This window comes from Podarcis melisellensis (genome assembly GCF_964234715.1).
Source record: "Podarcis melisellensis genome assembly, chromosome: 2".
NCBI classification, from domain to species: domain Eukaryota; kingdom Metazoa; phylum Chordata; class Lepidosauria; order Squamata; family Lacertidae; genus Podarcis; species Podarcis melisellensis.
In genome coordinates, this window is record NC_138529.1 from 34,727,823 (window position 1) to 34,749,180 (window position 21,358).

The following is a 21,358-nucleotide window of genomic DNA, read 5'->3' on the forward strand; positions in this document are numbered from 1 at the left end:
CTGAATAAATCACCTCTTCTTTGGATACATTATAAAATTTCTGCTCAAGAAGGCAATCTTCACAGCTTGCGCAAAGGAATAATACACCTAGAATGTTCAAAACAGAGGCCAGAGATCCTACCATGGTGTACAGGCTAAGGTGTTACTTTTTTGCATATAAGCCCTGATCAAACTGCCTTCTGGTTCAACAAGGAAGAGACCAGGACCTATTAGGCAGTGCATCAGATCAGGACCAGTTTCAGCCCTGTTTCTCAAAAGCACACCAAGGTTCTTTCTGAAGTATCTAGGGTTTTTTGTTTTGTTTTGCATGTCCACAGCAAGTGGCAAAATTCCACTCTTAATTTGGCAGCTCTGATTAAGATAAGACTCTGCATGGTTGTAAACATAATCAAATTTGAAAAAGATAAAATGCAATGGAAGCATGCTTTTTCTGATCACGCAAGAAGGCTACTAGACATTTGCCCATTTCTCAGTTGTATGGTTTGCCTCCTCTGTGAAACTTGGATCATGTTCTGTGTGCTGTTTTGTGACCAGTTGCATGGTGTGGCATGACAGAACTTCTTTTGTCTTAGAATCTCAGAAAGCTGAGGTATAAATTATACTCGCTTCTCCCATAGCTTCAGCTTGAGGCGGGCAGTTTACTTGAAATGGAGGTTGCAACTGTCTGCACTAGTAAGTGGGTTTGTTGCATCACCCTGTCACCCTAATTAAAAAGGAGCATGAAAAAAAGCAAAACAGAGCAAGATGAGAATGAGGGGGATAAATGTTAAAATGTCAAAGCAGTTAAGAAACTTAAGTTATGCATCTGGAAAAAAATATTCTAAATATCTGAAAAAGAAGTGATTTCCCATTTAAAACCAAAAGCCAGCTCCCTCCAAAAGCTCTAACTTAAACTAGCAAAAATAACCTCTTCAAGTCTTCCCCAGGAGCTGGAGGTGATGGAATGGGAGAGGTTATGGGCCTTCTTTCTAAAACCTACAAGACTAAAGGGAAAATGATGCAACAACTGGAATATGTAAGGAAAACCCTCTAGGATTAGTGTGGACAGAAACAAAATTCAAATGCCATGTGTAACACTTTTACATCACTTTAATTCTCATCCACCATCCCTCTTGTTGTAGTCCAGGGTCTTGACATATCAATTGTCTCTGCCAAATTGCTTAGAACATTAAGGACCAATATAGTGTTCAAACAAAGCAGTATGATAATGCACAGATGAACATTTTAACCCTCCAACATGAATATAGGTGGTTTTCATCGTTGTAAAACTGGCAACAGAAATCCATCATGAATATTTGAACCGATTGAGAGCAAAGGAGACCTCACAATGTTTGGGACTTTACCCACAACTTTACACAATGCCGCTAATACTTTAACTGTTAACATTAGAAGTTTCTCAGACAATTTTGAATCCGAGTTCATAAAAATCACAGCAATGGATGAGAGTAATTTTGCTCTAATGCTCAGGATTCATAGTAAACCTATCCCAAGGTATTGCTTATGTTTAAAGCCATCTGGGAGGGCTTTTAAAAGACAGCATCTCAACAAGATGTGCATACCTAGGTAGCCGTGATGAGACAGAAAGGTAGTTAAGTTGTATTGTGTGCACTTTTGCATACATAAATGGAGGAAACTTTACTTGCTGAACAGTTAAAAGCCTGTCCTGGACTTGCAGTTTTCTTGCCTGTAATTTAATATGGAATGATATACATTTTAAAATGTGCTTGAGTTGGAGGGAAAATATGTTGGGGAAAGGTGAATAACAACCCCCCCCAAAGATAAGTGAAGAAGACACTCTTCATGGTACTTTTGAAAGCCTCACCTGTGTTTTTGATAACTCAGGCTATTAAGGGAGTTTCAACATTACAAGTTGTTTCCATTTTTATCAGTCTAGAAGATACTGTATGCTTGGGCTCTGTTCTTACAACCTCTAGTGTGAATTAGAATTGCCATTTCACCCATAAGGCACTTAAACCGTGCCTGGGTGTGCCAGAATATCTGCTTGCATGGCTGGTGAAATGTTGCTGTTTTAGCATCCTGTTGCCATGGCTATTGGGACCATTTATTGTTTGGCGTCAGAATGTGGCTGTTGATAATTAGTTAACAAATGAGTTGTTTAGTCCACAGCAGGTTTTTGTTTTCTCATCTTTCAATACGAGTATTTGAATGCACTCTCAAGATCCTATAATCCAGGTGTAGCCAATGGAATGCACTCAATAAGTTGCTGGACACCAACCTCTACCTGTTGCAGCTATTCCAGCAACACCTGAAGGGTATGTTGGCTGCCCGTGTATTCTCTATTGTAATGCAGTAAACAAAAAAACACTCCTCGTTAGTAAAGCTTCTGACAGCAATTGGCTGAGCAGCTATGACACCATGGAGTATTAATTAGTCTTCTAACTGCTGAGTTAATGAAAGCTGACTTATTGAAAGCAAGCCCGATGCTCAGGCCAGGCAAGAGCTTGAGACGTGAAATTTCTGGAACAGAACATAGTATACAGTATCTGTCTTCAGTTTGACTGGGAAAAGGTCCTATGCAAGAGGCTGAGATAAGAAGAGCTGTTGTGAGCCAAGGACCTAAGTGGTTTGGCTGCTACAAAGCGTGCTAAAAGGATGATTCATACATCCTCTTTCTAAGCTTCTGGTGCCTCATGTCCACAGTGGCAGTGAGTACTTGGAATTCTCACACCTCCACTGCTTTAGTCATTACACTGTAGAAGGAGCCTGTGTTGTAATGAGCCACTCTCAGTAGGAAGCTGGGGGGCAGTGAGTCAAGATGAAGGTTTACTACAGGTTCAATCGTAGACTGAAGCAAAGAGCTGGTGGAGTTGATAAAGTGGGACTTGGGGGAAACCCCTCACATGGTGATTTGAGTTGTTAAAATAACAAGGTGGCCAGGAGAGGGGTTTTTGGAAGCTGACAAGAACTATGGCCAGAGGTGTAAAGTTTCTTAGACCTTCAATCCCTTTAAGTCCACTCTCAGGAATAAGTATTTCATCAGGTGCAGTTTTTCTCCTATTACACCATCACATGTGATAAGGAAAAAGCTACCTTGATCTAAATCTTCCTTCAGCTGAACTGTTAAAAAGAAATAGGGTCTGGTCCTAGAAAATGTAAGGGAACAACTGGGCCCAAAGCGGGGGAGCAGGGCTAAATGGATTGGACCAGGCAGAGCCACTGCAGAGCAAAGGACTGGGTCATGTTCCAGGGGCTCCCTCAAAGGGAACTGCCAGATCAGTATGGTGGGCAGCATCAGGCTTGCTTCCCTTTTCTCCATCTCTATGATAGCTAGTAACACTGAGTGGGCTTTTGAGTAGCAGCCACCAGGCAGCCAAGCAGTGACTGTGGCTGGTACCTAGTCATCTCTCACCCCAATTGCCCAGTCAGAGTGGAACGGCAGCCTTAGGCCTCCAGTAGTTGGCAAATGCAACATTCTTGCTTTTAATCAAACAGTTATCAGAGTAAATACAATTAACACTAGCTGCTTTTGTGAACTGTCTTGGAGTGTTTTGTTACTTAGCAGACCTTAAAGAGGTTGGTAATTTGTCATATAAGTATGCTATTCATTCTTACTAATGACCAAGCGTTCTATTGCTTAGATCAGGAATGGGGAACTTAGGGCCCTCCAGGTGTTACTGGACTACAGCTTCCTCAACCCCAGCCAGCATGACTCAATGACCAGGGAGGCTGGGAGTCATTGGACCTCAACAACCGAAAGGTAAAAAGAAAAGGTTATGCTAGACAGTTGCAGGAATCTTACAGGTCAAACACTAGCACCCTAGGAGAACACAGCACAAGGGGTAGGCAGTTTCACTGTTAGCTGGAGGCTGCCATATAATGGGACTATCTCAAAAAGATTTGAATTTTGCATACCTTCTCAGTAAAATGCTTTAAGAAACACTGCACTGGGCAGCAGGCAGAATCACCCTATATGTTAATAGATAGCACTATAGAATTCTCTCTTAGGGACGCAACAGATAAAAAACTGTTCTAGATTTACCATTGTGCATCAAGAGTACAGCTGTGTGAAACACACAGGAAGGTATTACATGGATGTTTCTATACTTTCTGGCCGATGTGCTTTAATTTTTGGCCATGAAGGAACACAGAATACCACCAGAAGCAAATCCCATCAGACCGTACTTAATCTTACAAATTTACTCACAAACTGTAGCTAGAGTCTTAAAATGTTATATACTCTTGTCTCATGGCCAGCTAGGCAGAACTGGAACCTAGGGCTCTATAGAGGAGGAGAGGTAGCACATTCTAGTTTCTACCATGACTTTGGAACCCCTTAGCATCATGCTATGTTATTGCTGATCAAATTACCTAGACTGCAGTAAAATGTACCTATGTGTAGATGGTTTCACAAGAGGAAGCTCTGCTGCACCCATATTAAGAATGGCTCCAAAGGCAGTAAGAGGGCATTGCACATTCCAGCAGTGCAAGAAGAATCACACCTCCTTCCATGGAGCTTGAAGACATGCATGACTAGAGAATTTATGAAGTCAAATCTCTGTAAGCAATTGAATACACAAGATTTGCTGAACAAGAACAGAAGGCCACCACTAGTATCGGTTTTTAAAACAGACTGCAATGCACCCTGATCTAGCTGGCTCCGAGAACTGTTGGCCAGTGAAATTGAAATACCTGGGCCTCACGGCATCAGTCTCTTGACACCCAGACCCATAATAATGCTTCCCCCACCCAAATAGCATCAACTTTGTGGCACTGCCGATTCATGCATATTTCCTTGCACATTTCTTTTCTCCCTTCTATTTAAGGAATGAGGATGTGGGAATGATAAAGAGAATCTAATCATCCATGGTAATGTTGCGGAAGAGGTAAGCCATGGATTCCCCATTGTGGATTCGGCGGATGGCTTCAGAGAGGATCAAACTGATATCCACAGTCTTTATCTTGGGACACTGCAGTTTCTGCACTTCATGAGGAACTGTATTGGTGACCACCACCTAGCAGTGCACAGGGAAGCAAAAAGATTAAATTTAGAAATGTGGCTGAAACATAATTCACAGGATCTAACTTTTGAAAAATAAAATCAAACCAGAAGTTCCTTGATGGGTCACCAAACACACACAGTGTGCATTTGCATTTAAATTCCTTAATGGAAAGTTTTGAGATTGTGTAAGGTATTTGCATTTGATGCCCCGCAATAGTTGGAGGTGTCATTAATATAATTAATGCAAGAACCACAAAGAAAACTATAAAGCTGCAAGAGAACAGGGCAGCTGGTAGTAAGGAGCACAGGAGAGGCAGCTGAAAGCAACACCTGGCGCCTCTGCTCCTCAGAAACAGCTGCTGCTGCCTGAACTGCTTGAGATAAACAGGTGGGCCAGAGAAAGGAGGGTTGTGAGTGAGTGAGCAAGCAAGCAAGCTGAAACACTAGTTCTAGTATGAAGTGTCAAGTAATAAGCTCAGCAGCACCCACTCACTGAAAAAGCAACAATTCACCTGGACCAAAGGTGGCTGGGGCTTTCAATGCTTGTCTGCCTAAATTTAAAACCTAGGATTTAAGACAAATCTAGAAGTACAGCTGCAGTTTTATTTAAATAGTGCTAAAATCCTAGAAAGACACTTAGACCTACAATTTCCCATAATATCTGGCCATGGGGAAAGCATATTGAATGGTGTTCAACTAGGTTTTACTCAGAGTAGACCCCCTGAAATGAGATGCTAAGTTAGGTCCATTCATTTCAGTAGGTGTAATCTGAGTACAACTCAGTGTTTTGCATAGATGGGCACTGTGTTAATGGCTCTCGACTGTAAACCTCTAGGCCAGAAGACAAAATGCACCACAAGTATTGCCACTGTAGCAATCTGCTGCATTTTCCTGCTTGGAAAAATGCAGCCACATGGATGCAGCTTCAAGTTTCCACAAGCAGTAAGACAAGGAGGAAGGAGGCACTACAGCACAGCATTCCTCTTGGTGGGAAAAATGTTATGGTCTGAAGCAGGGGTCAGCAACCTTTTTCAGCTGTGGGCCAGTCCACTGTCCCTTAGACCATGTGGTGGGCCAGACTATATTATTTTTTTTTGGGGGGGGGGAGAAATATGAATGAATTCCTATGCACCATAAATAACCCAGGGATGCATTTTAAATAAAAGCACACATTCTACTCATGTAAAAACATGCCAATTCCTGGACCGTCCGCAGGCCGGATTGAGAAGGTGATTGGGCCGCACCTGGCCCACGGGCCTTAGGTTGCCTACCCCTGGTCTGAAGTATGAGATTACTGAGACAGGCAGCCACCACAGCACAGCTGTGTGTTTCTGTAGTCAGAAAACATTTAAGTGTTGAGCTATAGTAGTGGAAGAATGGGAATCCCTGTTTGTAAGGTTCTTGTTTAAACCAGCCATTCTTTTTCTTGGAGTAATGAACCAATAGCATTTGGTTTCAATCTCAGCAAAACTCTTAACTCCAGTTAGTTTACCATCTACTGAAAAATATATGCTGCAGCAGGGCAGGGGGCTAGTCCTCAAGATGTTGTACTACAATTCCTGTCATTCCTGAAAAAGGATCATTCTGCTTGGGGCTGATGGGAATCCTAGTCCAGCAACAGCTAGATTCATGCAGAAGCCAACTGATGCTGTGTGTTGTACTACAATTCCTGTCATTCCTACAATTCCTGTCATATTCAGAATGTGCAACAGTCTTGTATTCCATATACAAATCTGTCAACTTATTGATCAATCTAAATCCATCATTTGCTATTTAAAACAACACTAATACACAAATAAGAGGCAATCTTGCCCATAGAGCAATATACCAAGACTTGCCTCATCAATTGATGACTCTTCAATTAGACGTGGAGCATCAGCAGACAAAAGCCCATGAGTTGCCATGATGAAGATCTTATAAGCACCACGCTCTTTCAGGATTTCTGCAGCTGCCACAAAGCTTTCCACATCATCAATGATGTCATCCTGAGAAGCAAAACACATCCCAGTTAAATCTGGAAGTTATTAGCAAGCACAAACTGCTCCACTGTCCCACAAGCAGTATGTAACCACTTTGGCAAATCTGGAATAATCTGAAGATGCTTCAGTGTCTAACCTAAAGTTACATATGAACTTTTGGTACATTGCCAATAAGGATTTCAGTAGCAGGTATTTATACCAGAATGGTATGAGTCTGCTTCCTGGACAGGGCTAAGTTCCTATAATGAGCACATGACAGGCACAAACTTTCCAAAGATTTATGAAGGAGTACTGTTTGGAAAATATACATGAAAATGCTTCTTTGGGCAAAGATATATTTGAAAATACAAAAATGGCTTTAGTTAGCTCTCTCTCAAGGAGAGGTACAGAATGCAAGCTGCCCATGCTCCTGGTTACAAACTCAAGAAGTGTCTTGTGGAAAGGCAGGCAATAGGAAGCTAGTCACAAAGGCTACACAAAATGTACTGGTTTGGCACAAGGCCCTGTCAATTTTGTTGACTGTTTGAGAAACCAGAATAGGGACCTTTGGGTAGGAGGTTCTGAAAAGCTTGTTCATATGGAGTTCTATGACACAGTGGCAACATGCACACTATACAAGCTTGGATAGGCCAGGATGTCTAGTCTTGCATCTTAAAACAATCATCCCTCCAAATGGAAAGGCTACTGTACCTAGACTTTTGTCCAGGAAGTTAGTAATGAACCCCAAAGCTTCACTCAGTGAGGTGTCACTGTCTATCAGAGTTAGATTTTCTTTCCAGACAGAACACTAACAGGAATTTATACCACAGCCTCATAAGGCCATTTAATACTGGAGGATAGCTACCTTATTTAATTAGTAGGGAAAAAGTGAAACCAGACAATACAATGTGACTGTTTAGTTTTCCTGCATGGCTTCTAGCCCAGTCCTGAAATCCCAACTGCATCCAGGCATAAATATTTGAGATGTAATGAAACCTAGGGGAAAAAATCCCATTTGTCATCATGGCCTTTTAGTTCCTTACCACAATGATGGCAATTCTACCTCCAACATCTCCAACTACTGTTATTGGTGGCTTCTCTTTGGCCATCATAACTAAGGAATAAAAAACCCAACATCAGAATCACAGCTTCATTGTAATATGCATATTCATCTTTCATGCTTTGTACGAAAGAGACCTCATAGTGGGCATTTTGTTTCACTTAAATGAAAGACAGTTCAAATAGCTGTTATTATTATTGAACATAAACAATCAAACCTTGTCACATTTAAGCAATTCTGAATGAATGGTGTTGAGGCACAAAAATTATGTCTCACATCACTGATTTCAGCCACCCTTTAAAAGGTCATCTTTAGATACTCCTCGAAGGGGAGGGGAGGAGGAGGGGTGGTGGTAGTGAAACTTACTGGTATTTAGGGTTTTACTTTTTGAAATATGGCAGCCCTATTTGAGCACATGCTCAGCCCAGGTTTTCAGGACCAGTCCTTTCCACACAAATCACCCAGTTTTCATTTTAGAAAGTTAATGCAGGGAGAGAGACTTCTGGTGTTGCCATTAAACAACTGATTGCAGATTATTCCTGGATGTGTGCATGACCTCTGATTTAAAAGCAACTTAATTTTGCTTGGTTCCTTATCTCCCTTTAGATAGCTACAAATTATTATATGTGCAAAGTTTGTTTCCTCAGCAGAGAATTCAGATGGCTCTTACGTTGAAATGCCTTGCACATCAAACCAAAGGAAAATAAAAGTAAAGAAAAATGCAACAACATACAGGGTAGCTCCAGACCAGTGTGCAGAGTGGTATTTTTTACTGTTGGAGGAGAGTGGCGTCCATCATCCATGTCTTGCTCTGTGCACTGAGCCTCCCCATGGATAACCGCTAGTCCTAGCCGTAGCCGCTCTGCATAAGACTGGGCCCTACATAAAAGCAACAAGATATTAGTGGGGTGAAATATATTCACTTTTGAAAAGTCCTCTGCTTTAGCTCATTTCCATGTGCTTCATTTAAACAGGATTCAGCTTGGGAAAGGAGTTTGCTTTTTCAACTAACAATAAGTAGTTAATGCTTAAGAATGTTGCTTTTCACTATTGTTTTTCAATTTCCTTTTAACAAAATGGACTCCATGCACAATCACCTTCTGCCACTTTAATATGAAAAGCAGATGCTATTTATTTTGGAAGTGTGTCAAACACTTCCAAAACATGATGCTCCTTTCCTCTGTCTCTGTAATAACTTCAAATGTTGAACTAAAGATATAACCTAGGTCTGGATTAATCTAAATAGCTGTGCTGGCGGAAGCCAGGGCAACAAGTACCACTAACACAATGGGGCTCCCCACACTCAGATCAGCCCTGGGAGGTTGGAAAATTCCTCCAGAACAGCATGCAGAAGGAGAGGGGAGACCATTCCATCTGGAAAGCAGAAATCCTTGTGCTGATGGGAGTGATCTCCTTAGCATTACTTTACACTCCACTCAAAAGGGAAAAGAGGAAAGTGTCTCAAAGTGATCAACTGTTCAAAGTATTCCAGAAACAGTGTCTCCAAAGGTTCAAAAATGTTTGCATTGGTATTCACTGGAAGCTGATGTAATTGAACAAGAAGGATCACTACACACAAACTGTTTTTCTACTGGCATGGATGGACTGATCCCAAGCCTTTTAAAAAAAAAAAAAACTCAAGGAAAACCCCTAAGCAGATTACATATATTCTTGGTTTCCTTCATATGGTCTATAGGGACACACCAGAATAGTCACATAAGAGTAACACAGCTAAGTTATTGAATGGTAAAAAGATATAGGAAGGGATGAAGACTGTGCATGCACCAGGTCCAAACAGGTTGAAGGTGCTGCAGTTGCATCAACTGTCACTCCATTTTGATTTTTAAAAAGAGAGAATTACTACTTCAATTCAGGAAAACTAAGGGAGACATGTCAGTTGTTCTTGAGCTAGATACTGAATAAAGCTCTCCAAATATAGGTGGTGGTCCAGAAATGCATTGGGCTAGGCATCTTTTAAACACTCTATCTGCCACACTGATGCAGTTTTCCAGTGGCCATCCTATATTAAAAAACTGCCCTAGGTTCATGCCTATTAAATTATATTAAGAAGATCTTTTCCCACACTATCCTTCCACAGACCTTTTTGCAGCTCAGAGGGGGATGAATTTATCATATATCTTTAAAATCTATTTCAGGGTTTCTCGCTGGTGTTTTAAGGTATGCAGTTGAAGAATATGAAGAAGAGCATTTCAGCATTTCCCACAAGTTCTTGGTGCATCTCCTTGCTATACTTCTGATAAAAAGAAACTGTTTCCTAGCAGAGCCTGTCACTTTCTCCAGCAAGAGAGAAAACAGAAACCAATCACCTTTCTTTTCCCAATTCCTCACATATCAACCATTTAATCTCTAGTGCTAAGGCATCTTTAAACATTGCCTGTACAAGCTGATTTTGTTGGGTTTATTCACATCAAAATTAAACTGTATTTACCTCTTAGCAGCATCAGGACTCTTTGCTACAATTACTGCATTTCTGTAATCAGGAATCTGGAGCACATTGAAACCATGGTGAGACATTAAAAGCAGTTAAACTCTGACACAGAATGAATTAGATTTTTTAAATAAATAAATAAAATTGCTCTTTTGTTACATAGGGTGACAGCTGAGAGCAATGGTATCATCATTCTCAAAACACTGGGAGACATTCAACTAAAATTGGCTTTTAAATAGTTCTACACAGTTTTTACTTTCATTGCTGCAGGATGTTTAAGTAATTAGACCCCGTCCATATATATATATTTGACTAGCCTTAGCTCAGGGCCACACTAAAACATGAAACCATGGATTCATTAACAACCACCACAAGCAGGTAGAGGCAAAGGCAGAAGAAAATCTATGAAGAAAATTACCCCCAGTATTAACCAAGCTATCAGCAAATGCTTCCCAACATGCCAGGCAGCTTGCACTTTTAGCAAGGAGGCTGTTAAGATATATTACTGGGATCCCCTTTAACAGCAAAGATTAGTTGCCTAGAGCAAGCATAAGCAATATACAAGTCTAAAAAAGACCAGCACTAAACAGCGTTCTAATCAAGCTGAGATTATAACTATTGATGGATCCAAGTAACTTCACCTCTTCTTGTATATACTGAAGCAAGAAAGGGGAAGCCCTCAGGTTATCAACAGGAAAGCTGAAAAATCCCTGGATTTCTTTTTGATGAAGATCCATAGTGATGATGTGTGTCAAGCCTATAAAACAGAAAGAACATACGTTACACCAGGGTGCTAACTGCCAGCCTAGGGGCCTGATGCACACCCAACCCACCCTCGCAAGACCTCACTAAATCTGACAGCAAGAGCTGATGGGGGAAAGAAAGTAAAGTTGACATGGTGCTGAGGTGGGTGAAATGGTGCAAGCTTCTTTCCTTCCACACCCCACTGCCCAGTGGCCTAATGCAGATGAATGGATCAGCTGAGAAGAGGGAACATGTGCAAAGTCTGTGTGCAAGCAAGGTAACCAGCTCCCTTTCAGCCACTTCCACTCTGGGGTTTAGCAAAGGTTGAATGTGACCCTCAGGCAAAAAAAAGGTTAGTCCATTAAACTTGCTTAAGAAGTGCAGTAGGGTATCAGTCACATTGATGTACCCAGGTAACATGGGTTTAAAGCACTTCTGCTTTAGGTAGTCTGCAGACTAGTGCTGGTTCACTAGTCATTGGCTGCCAGTCCATGGTGGCTCCATCACAGCCAAGGTTGGGCAGGATGCTTCAGGAACTAAATATGGCCCCAGTCCCTGGCACATGACGAGGAGGGTAGGGCTTGCCAGTCCACCACATCACATAGTTTGAGAAACAGTGGTTTAAAGAATCTCATTCACAAATTTTACTCCTAACAGGTAACTGGTCTCTTGGGTTTGGGTAACCCATCATGATTATTGCCACACACATTCTGCATTATAGGTGACAGGGACCATTGAACCTTAGATGGATGTACCAGATGTTGACTCACAACGGACTTTGGCACTGAAACAGTAGTAACACGTAGAGCAGGAACAAGACTAAAAAACCCCCACTGCTTTATGCCAATGTTTTTGTGCAATATTTAGAACAGGGCTTTAAAAAAAAAGAAGAGCCAGACAGGGTTTCATCCAAGGTTCAGTAGGCCCAAGAGAACAGTCCTCCTGTGAACTTTGTTACTTTAGTGGTCACCTTTGCTGCTCCAGCCTTCGCAAACTTATGTCTCTCAAAAAGAGGCATGGTCTCCTACCCACAGTGAGCAAAGCCAGGAATTTTAAGGATTCCATTTCTATTTCACCCTTCGTCTAAGAAAAAAACATTTATGTATGTTTTTTACCCTCTATTTTATCCTAACAAACACCCTGTGAGAAAGGTGTGGTGAAATTCAACCACTTTTTCAAGGGCATCAAAAGAGTTTCTTGTTATATTATATAAAATCAAATTACTAGTTTGAGGGTAGCTATTTCTAGTTTTTTTTCTGAATAGAAATCACTGTTAGTATTAGAAATGCCATCCTACATATGTGGCTTGTTTTAGGATTATTTTTGGCTGTTCTTTCTGCAAAAAAAGAAATGTATTCTTATAGCAGGAAGGTCTCTCTCTGCAAAAACAGCCACTCACTTCTTCAGGGTCAGATCTATTGTGGGAGGTAAAATCTTGCTGCTTCTGGTCAGCTCACTCACCTGCTTTGGCCAACATGGAAGCAAGGAGTTTGCAGACTATAGAGCCTCTCTTCCTCATCTTGCTTTGTTTGCTGTAGGGGAAGTAGGGAATTACCCCAATGATATTTTTGGCACAGGACGTCCTCAGTGCATAAGCCATGATTAACAGCTCCATCACCGCAGTGTTCACATCTCTGAAATTGTTCAAAAATATTAATCAATAATCCATCTGCCAGTCAAATTCTAGAAACAGCTTCTTCTAAGAAGAAGACAATGTCAGCCAAAATAATGTGACCAGATTTTTAAAAAATCATTTATTTCATTTCTTAGACCACAGCAAACAAAGTCATTTTTTAACCTAAACGAAAAGTTTTCAAAGTAATATTCACAGAATCTCTGGGGTTTTGCAGAAACTTGCCAGGGGTTTCTGAATGCAAATATCAGAAATGGTGGAGACACTGCCAAGTAAACAGCTTGTGCGCCGTTACCAATCTTATTTCTTTATTCCATAAAATACAGCTTGGGGTTTTTTTTGCAAACAACCTCAAAGCAGTTTACAGAAATGACATTATCCATAAAAACTCAGTTAAACACAACTATTTTAACGTTTAACCAAATAATTAAAATCAACGATAAGCTGAAAGCCAGATTAAAATGCATGTCAACTGCAGAGCTTGTAGCCAGGGCTGCTGCAACAAACAGCTGTGCAACCCTTTGGGCATCAGAGGAGGGAGGGAAGGAAAGAGGGACAGAGGCCAGTGTTGCCTGCGGCACCCCTGAGCGTCATTCAAGGCACCCCAGGGTGCCACAGCACACTGGTTGAAAACCACTGCACTAAAAGATCAATTCCTTCCAAATAGAGGGTATTGTGGCATCTGTGGCAGTGTTAATGTTCACCATGTCAACGTGTATCAAAAGTTCCTTTGCACCAGCTATAGCTCTTTCCTTTTTACATAGTGCCTGACAGACCCATTGATCACCAGTTTCAAAAAAGAATGTGTGTGTGGGATGTTAGCAGTAGCCTTTTGCAACAAGGAGCTAAACAGTGTTGGCAGAAGGTGAAAAGGCCTAAACATGCCTAATCACTTGCTGAAGGTATTAGGGGAACTCTGGACCTGGAAGCACTCTAGGAGCACAATCTCTGAAGCACAGTGAACATTCAAGCTGCAACCCTTCTTTCATCTGCACTTGGCGTTCCACCAGATTTGGACCACAGTCTTTCCTGATCATCTGAGATGATACCCTTAGGAGTCTTTTGGCTCTCAAAGACATGTGAGTGATTAAGTCTGTGTTTTAGCCAGCTGCTCTCATTTCTTCCACTGTAAGCTTTCCCTCGGAAAATTAAACCCCCATTTATCTTGACACATTTGCCAACGTTCTCCAAATTGGTTTGTTCTGCCTCCTATCTCCACCACACTGCACTGTTTATATACACAAAAAAGCTTTGTTCACCATCAAGGAAGTAGCCAAGAATTACATAAAACCACTCCATCCCCCAAGCAATTAAGACAAAAAGTTAACAGTGCACAATTTCCCCCTTCTGTGGCTTAAGGTGGCAGAGGCTAAGGAAGGACAGTCATTGTTTCCTAGGACTATGCATTTCACAAGCTATCAACTTATGCTTATGATTTTAAACTAAGATTCATAATGACCAAGTAGGAACAACAACAGCCCCAATACTTTAGGCACATTTACATGTTAAGGAAATAGGCCTAGGTTAAAACTGTTCAGAAGTCTCAAGGCAGGAAAAACGGGCAATGGGAGAGAGAAAGAACGCAATGTCTTTCCAGCATCATAGATATACAGTACTTACACAAATCTAATGCACCACTGAATCTAAAGCGCTCCTTGATTTTCAAAACTTTGAAATAAAAACAGTATTTGCTGCCAAATGTAAATCTGCCATCAAATCTAATGAGCACCCTAATTTTTGTGATGTAATTTGGCCCAAAAAGGTGCCCATTACATTTGAGTAAATATGGTACATGGTCGGATACCAACTATGTTACTCCTATCTAGTCTTACTCACCATTCACGTCTACTGCAGTGCTGGTTCAAAAGCCATCATCCCAGCCCCATAACTCGCCTCATCATCTGGGGCATTAAGCTCTTACCAGACAGAGAGGTTTGTGTGAACTAAAACAGAATAGTTCTTTAAGGCTATTTCTGCACCCCAAGCTACTAACCTAGATATGTGCAGGCAAGCAAGCTACACCATATCTGGGAGACAGGAAGAAGGAAATCTGCTTTTATAAATTGATTTGAAAGGGTGCCTTATACACATACCTCAGAGCTGTTGAGTCGCAGCTTTGCTGCGATTCAGACCTTTCCAACACCACAAACTTAAACAGCACCCATGAACTGCCCTTGCTGCTCCTTGGATATTATTACTGATTAAATTTCTATCCTGCCCTTGCTCCCAAAGTTGACCAGGGCAGGTTATCTGCATAGCAGATAAAGAGAGTGGCAGTTGAGGCACTCCACATGGAGAAAGGATAAAACTAAATACCAGGCAAGATAGGATCATTTTTTGAAGCTACAGCACACAGCCAGAAAGGCAGGGAACTCCTGGGCAGATGCGCTGTAACTAAACAGCACTAAAGGCTATCAAGCAGGCACATTACTGGCAAGAGGCATTTTATTATACAGTTCTGCTATAAAGATTAATCTAGTTAAAGGAGCAAGAACCTTAAAAAAAAAGAGGATCCCAAAATAGCAAGGAAATGGAAGAGTAACTAATACAGTCTTCAGGAGAGCTTTGCAGGCTGAGGAATTGCATTGGGTTTCATTTACTGTCACTTTTAAGTGCCACATTAAGGTGTTGGATTTAAAGTCCACACTGTTGGTGTAAAAGATTAACTAGCATTAATAACATCATAGGCTCTCTTGTTAACGATGGTGAATGGGTAGTAGGGATGGCAGAAGTATATTTACACATATAAATAGAGAGGAAAGACTCCAGAACAAATCCACTCAACCAGAGTTCCCACATATCCAAGGATGTGGGTTTATAAAATTCAGAATTCAATCCACACATACACACACAAAACTCCCACAAACCCTCACCTGGGTATTGTCTGAATAATGAACACATCCTGACCTCGAACAGATTCTTTTATTTCAACCCTTGTTTCTGTAAAGGAAGCACAGATATTTGAAAATAATCCTTGCAAATTAGCCTACTGGTACCTAAGTATAAGCAACATGGCTGGAATGGGGTGGGTGGGTTTAAAGACTTAACAACAACAACTTTATTACTGTTGTAGACCACCATAAAGACTTCACAAAATTAAAGTATTAAAATGCTTTCCAAGTGTCTATTTGAGATAATGGATCTTTAGAGTCTGTCTGATAGCTTAAGCCTGCCTGATGTATTGCAGTATTTTTAAACTTTCTTTTTTCTTTTAGCCTTCCTAGGGGTCATGTTGCATTCTAAAGCAGTTCACAATTTAAAGCTGGCTGGAGGAATATCCGTGTTGTGATCAGTGGACAGGGGCATGCGGTTTAGATGTGGTGAGCGTGGGAAGGGATTACTAGCGCATCCAAACAGGTGGGAGGACTGCAAGTTCTACCCTGCCAAGCCATTCCCACCACCGTCCATCAACGCAACTTGTCCAAAACTCTTCCAAACCATTCCACCTAAGCTCTGCCAATGGATGCCCCTCCTCATCAGCTGAAAGAACAAAGTTAATCATCCATGTTGAAAGTATACCTTTTTGGAAACCAGGTGCTGGGGACAAACAGGGAAACACTGTTGTCCTCATGCCCTGCTCATTATGTATTTTTAATCTTTGTTGGAAGCTGCCCAGAGTGGCTGGGGAAACCCAGCCATATGGGTGGGGTACAAATAATAATAATAATAATAATAATAATAAGCCTCCCAGAGACGTTTGGTTGGCCAAAGCTGGAAACACAGTAATAGGCAAGATAGGGGCAAGGGACTTGCCCAAGGTCACAAAACTAGGTACAAGAGGCGGAATCTGAACACAACTATCACTCCACAGTGGTACAAATGTGGTTCCGGGAATGAAAAAATGTGTTGTGGGGGGGCAATGTTTGCCACCTACAGCTCCTTAGAGGAAAGGTGGGGTATAAATGTAATTTAAAAAACAGTTCTTTTTGCAAGGGTAAAAAAAGCACAATAAGTCTTTAATACACATATTGAATATGTTTGTCAAAGGCTCACTCAGCCATTGACAAACAAGCCTTAGCAATTTTATTTACGTGTTGTGGAAACAGCTAGAAAATCAAAGGGCTCATCTCTGGGTTCTGAAAACAGGAGAATAGTCATTGGGAAAATGGCCTTGAGACTTTAAAAAAATGATAATTTCCCCATGGTTTTTTTTTTCCTTTTCAATTTTGGAATGTCTATAGTCTGTTCTTCAGTAAATGCTCTAGAAGAAAAAGAAAAACCTGACTTGCCTCCATTGGTTTCCTGATATACCACAGATTTTCCGAGCTCAGCACCAAGTCGCCTAGAAAGAGAGACACACATAGAGAGACATTCTCAACAATAGCATACTAACATAGGATTTCTCACCATGCAATTCTAGAACAGCAAAGCTAAACTCAGCACTAAAAGACAGGGCTTACTGACAAACTGCTGCCTGCCACAACAAAGTTTCAATCCTGCTTGTTGGTCAGAACAACACTCCTGAAGCAACTATTATCACAGTAAGAGCAAACACACATATCCAAGTGGCTTAGGATATCTACCCTGAGTTTTACAGCTAGTTTAAGTAGAATTTTAAAACTAAAGCCAGGGCTGCAGGATTCTTAAAGCAAATTTCCCATTAAAAAGAAGGGACTGAAAAGCATTTCAGTCTGCATAACCTGGTCTAACTCTTCCTAGGATACTGGAACTTACATAATTCTGGCATTAGAAATTTAACTGGGGGAAACTGAAGTAGGCCTCAGATGGCTCAAACGTTCTAGGAACAAAGAGAGATACTAAGGTATACAGGTAGAAAATTTATTCAGTTGTCTTCTAGTTGTCCCACCAGCAGGGGAAGTTCAACAGATGGTGACATGGGATAGGACCTTATTGGTGGTGCTATCCCAATTATGGAATGCTTTCCTTCTAGAAGTACTATTAATGTCAATGTTGCTGACAAGGGCAGAACTAGGTTATGATCCATCTGTTTGCTTGGGTATTTATGGGATGTTCTGTTGCTGCTATTGATGTGCTGGAATTTTTATTCCTACTCTTTTTTTGTTATGTTGTAACTCTCCGTAGGATGAAGAGATGAAGGACAAGTTAAATACATCTTAAATAAATTTAAAAGAACCAACCATTAATTAGAAGTCATCACTAAGCAAATATTTTAGCAAGCATATATGCATTATTTACAAGATAAGCAGTTAATATAGTACATTTCAACTTCACAGGCTCTTTCAAGTTACACTGAAAAGCTATTTATGCTTCAAGATAGAATCAGAGATTTGTTGGAACATAAACATCAAACCAAAAGCCAGTTAGCTTATTTGTTTTTGATATTTCACACAACACATGAGAAGGCTACCCCTTTAATCAGTTTTACGGTTTCTTTTTCATAGCCTTTGTGGCATATACTGCTCCTAAACCTTTCTGAGACGGAAAAGAATCAGCACACATTTCTGAGCTTTGGACAAATCCAAAATAGAAGGTTAAGGTTCATAAGCTTTCCAGGTTGTCAGTTTTTCATTTTCAAAAAGTATAATGAGATTATTATTATTATAAATATAGAATAAGAGGCTAACTAAATTATGCTTTACTGCTGTTTAAAAGGTCACAGATTTGGAGCACAGTTATCCTGAAAGTGACAACAGCAACACAGAATGAATGTCTCTTTTTTCACTCTAAGTACCCTTGGGATGCTAACTGGACTAACCAGAGGGGTTTGCCCAACTTCTTTGGGAGATCTCCAATGTTGTGCCAGTGAATATAACAGAATTCTTTTTCCTCACCTCCCTGCCACACCCATCTTAACAGGTATCCACCGGCGCCACAGGGTTCCCCAACTGTCCAGAGCAGATTTGGGAGGATTGGGGGGGGGGAGAGAAGGGGAAGTTTCACCGCACAAGCAGATGTCAGCTGTGCAAATGGGTTGCCACAGCAGGATACCATCTTTTGGATTGAACTAATGCTTGATCTGCAGAAACGGGACCACAAATGCTTTCACCAGTGATGGGTATATTTCTTATTCTGGCATTTGTGATGCCCAACAAATATTTGTTTCCCAGTTTGTGCATGGCTTCAGAAACAGAGGCTTGCCCCTGCAGTCACAATGACTACTTTGCCTCCACAGTCAGAGGCAATATGCTTCTGAATACCAGTTGCTGGAAACAACAGAAGGAGAGAGTGTTGTTGTGCTCATGTTCTTCTTGTGGGCTTCTAGTTGGCCACTGTGATAAGAGGATGCTGAACTAGATGAGCCACAGGCCTGTTCCAGTAAATCTATTATGTTACTACTGTACTGCTAAACTTCAGAAGCACTCCAAAGCAGAGACCCTTCTTACTTCTTCCAAATGTCTGCAAAATCAGACCAACATCAGACACAAGGCAACAATCAGGGAGAGACAGGGTTGATGCAAGAACAGATTTTAGCATATCATCAATATCAGACAAATGTTGCAGACCCACGAACAAAAGGGTAATTATTATCTTGTTTCAGTTTCAAATTCTCCAACCTACAGGAGATAAGGTAGTTAACAGTGTACTAAGAAGAAAAACTGTCAAGATTCCCAAATAAAATATGGCTATACCACATAAAACAGTTGAAAACTACAAACTCTCTTTAATAAAGCAACAAATGGAATCAACAAATGTGCACACATTGTTTATAATACACCACGAATGCTTACTTTACAAAAGCCTCAGTAAAACTCAATTTAAAATATTTAAATCTGATTAAATTGTCACTTAAAGCCCCAGCGTTTTAAAGTGAAAATAAAGAGTCTTAAAAATTGGGCTCACCAAAAGTAATGCTAAGCACTTGGGTGGGTCACGCATTCTTGAAGTAGGCTGAAGTGAAATATGTAAACTCAGGCATGTGGCAAAAAGCCTATTTTAGGAAATATGGCTTACTTTCCAGTTCATATACTGTTCAATTGCAACTCATTAATACAGGAGAACAAGATGCATAAAAACGTGAGACACTCACTCAGTGATTTTCTTCGCCAGCTCTGTGCAGGCTGCTGTGGAGTTTGCCGAGAAGACCCGGTAGCCACTTCTGGCTGCGTTCATTGCCAAGGAATCATGTAAACCCCTTGGAGCTCGAGGGTGAGAAAACACAGATCTATAAGGTAACAGCAATTTCCTTGGCATCCTCCTCTTCTGCCTCAAGACTACCAGAGCAGGTTGGGGGGAGGGGGAGAAAGCAGTTTACAAGCAAGATCCTCCCCAACCCAATTATTACAGCAGACCAGAATTATTACAACCACCAAAAAAGGAGTATTTCAAAGAAGTTAAGAAGCCCAACAAGTCAGATCAGTGTTACTGGTCTTTACATGCCCCCTTAAAATACTCATATAGAAGAGGAGATACTATTTGCAATAAACAGGTCAAGCCCCTAAGAACTAGCATGCAGAAAGCTTAGTGTGAAGGTTGAAATTTAAAAGCAAAGTAAGTATGCAATGCAAAAAATGGGAGGAAGGGCAACAAGGAGTACAACAACGAAACTTGTTTACATACAAGAAGCAAGGTGGGGTAGGCAGACTCGGGAAAGAGGGTTTCTCAAGACAACAGGAGTAGTGGCGGAGAGAGGGTTTGGCCACACACGCGGCCAGCCCCAGAGAAAAGTTGCACTGGACGTAGGCAGGGCAAAGTCTTCCTGGGAGATATGGGGCAGAGGAAGCAGGGAACACCTTACTTTAATATTAGCAATTAAAAAAAGAAGGAGGCGAGTGCCTTCCCGAGGAATGAAAGGGAATCAGAGGCGTGGAGCTACGAGACGGGAACTTTCGGAATAAGGAGAAGCGGATTTTGAAAGGGGGTGGGGGGTCGGTTGGGTGGAATATGGAAAACGATGAAGGTGCAGAAGGATCAGACCCTCTCAGGCCACCCAGAGGAGACTAGGCTGGCGTGGGCAGCTGGAAGGGAAGGGGGGGAAGTTGGGGTCTAAAAATGAGGGGGGAGGGGCTGTGAGAGTGGAAATGGAGTAAGGGGGAGAATGAGGGGGAAAGTGAGATGAGGGCGGATTTAGCAGAACTGCGAGGCGGTTAAAGATGCAGGAGGAGGGCAGCTCCAGGCACCGCTGCGGCTTAGGCGCCCACACGCTCGACTCTCTTGCAGCTACTGGTCCCTTCCTCGTCAGGACTCTTTCGGGCCCGCTCGCTCTCCAGCCCCCCAACCCAAGCGAAGAGTCAACTCCACCAGTATACCCGGTCATAGAGACGCCGCCCTAGAGCGCCACCTTCTGCTCTCGGCGGCCATTTTGCGCAAGCAAGGCCTCTTCCCCCCCCTCTCTCTCTCTCTCTCCCGCCCGCCTGCCCGGCTGTTGAGAGAAAGATATGCAGTCCTCGCCGGTGTCACGCAGACATGTTGAGTGAGGGCAGGAGGGAAGAGCGTGCTCAATACTCACCACTTTCCCTTCCGTTCCCTCCGCTGCTTACTCGGGGATGTTTCGGTTGACTGTCTTAAAAGGGGGGGAAAGAAAAGAAATCCCACTGCCACTTAGCTGGGAAGCGCTTCACCTCTTCCTTAAGACCGTGAAGAGTTTTCCCGAAACAAAGATGGCTGCTTCCTGGAGGGAGGGGGAGAGTCCGAC

General features: G+C 41.7%; 1 protein-coding gene across 4 annotated transcripts; it reads right to left on the reverse strand.

The window, feature by feature from the left end:
• Nucleotides 1-1,071: 1,071 nt before the first annotated feature.
• PRPSAP1 (phosphoribosyl pyrophosphate synthetase associated protein 1) lies at nucleotides 1,072-21,316 on the reverse strand. Of its 4 annotated transcripts, none has more exons than XM_081898030.1 (11): nucleotides 21,173-21,316; nucleotides 19,754-19,865; nucleotides 17,034-17,086; nucleotides 15,678-15,744; nucleotides 12,633-12,805; nucleotides 11,069-11,184; nucleotides 10,428-10,483; nucleotides 8,712-8,857; nucleotides 7,962-8,032; nucleotides 6,799-6,945; nucleotides 1,072-4,973 (listed from the first exon to the last, which is right to left on the reverse strand). In XM_081898030.1, exons 2-11 carry the CDS (start codon nucleotides 19,834-19,836, stop codon nucleotides 4,815-4,817), a joined length of 1,071 nt encoding a protein of 356 aa, XP_081754156.1. In that variant the 5' UTR covers nucleotides 19,837-19,865; nucleotides 21,173-21,316; the 3' UTR covers nucleotides 1,072-4,814. The 4 variants fall into 4 exon arrangements, with proteins under 4 accessions (XP_081754156.1, XP_081754155.1, XP_081754157.1 ...); XM_081898029.1 differs by having other exon boundaries at nucleotides 19,754-19,888; nucleotides 21,173-21,313; XM_081898031.1 differs by lacking the exon at nucleotides 21,173-21,316 and adding an exon at nucleotides 20,284-20,992.
• Nucleotides 21,317-21,358: the final 42 nt, after the last annotated feature.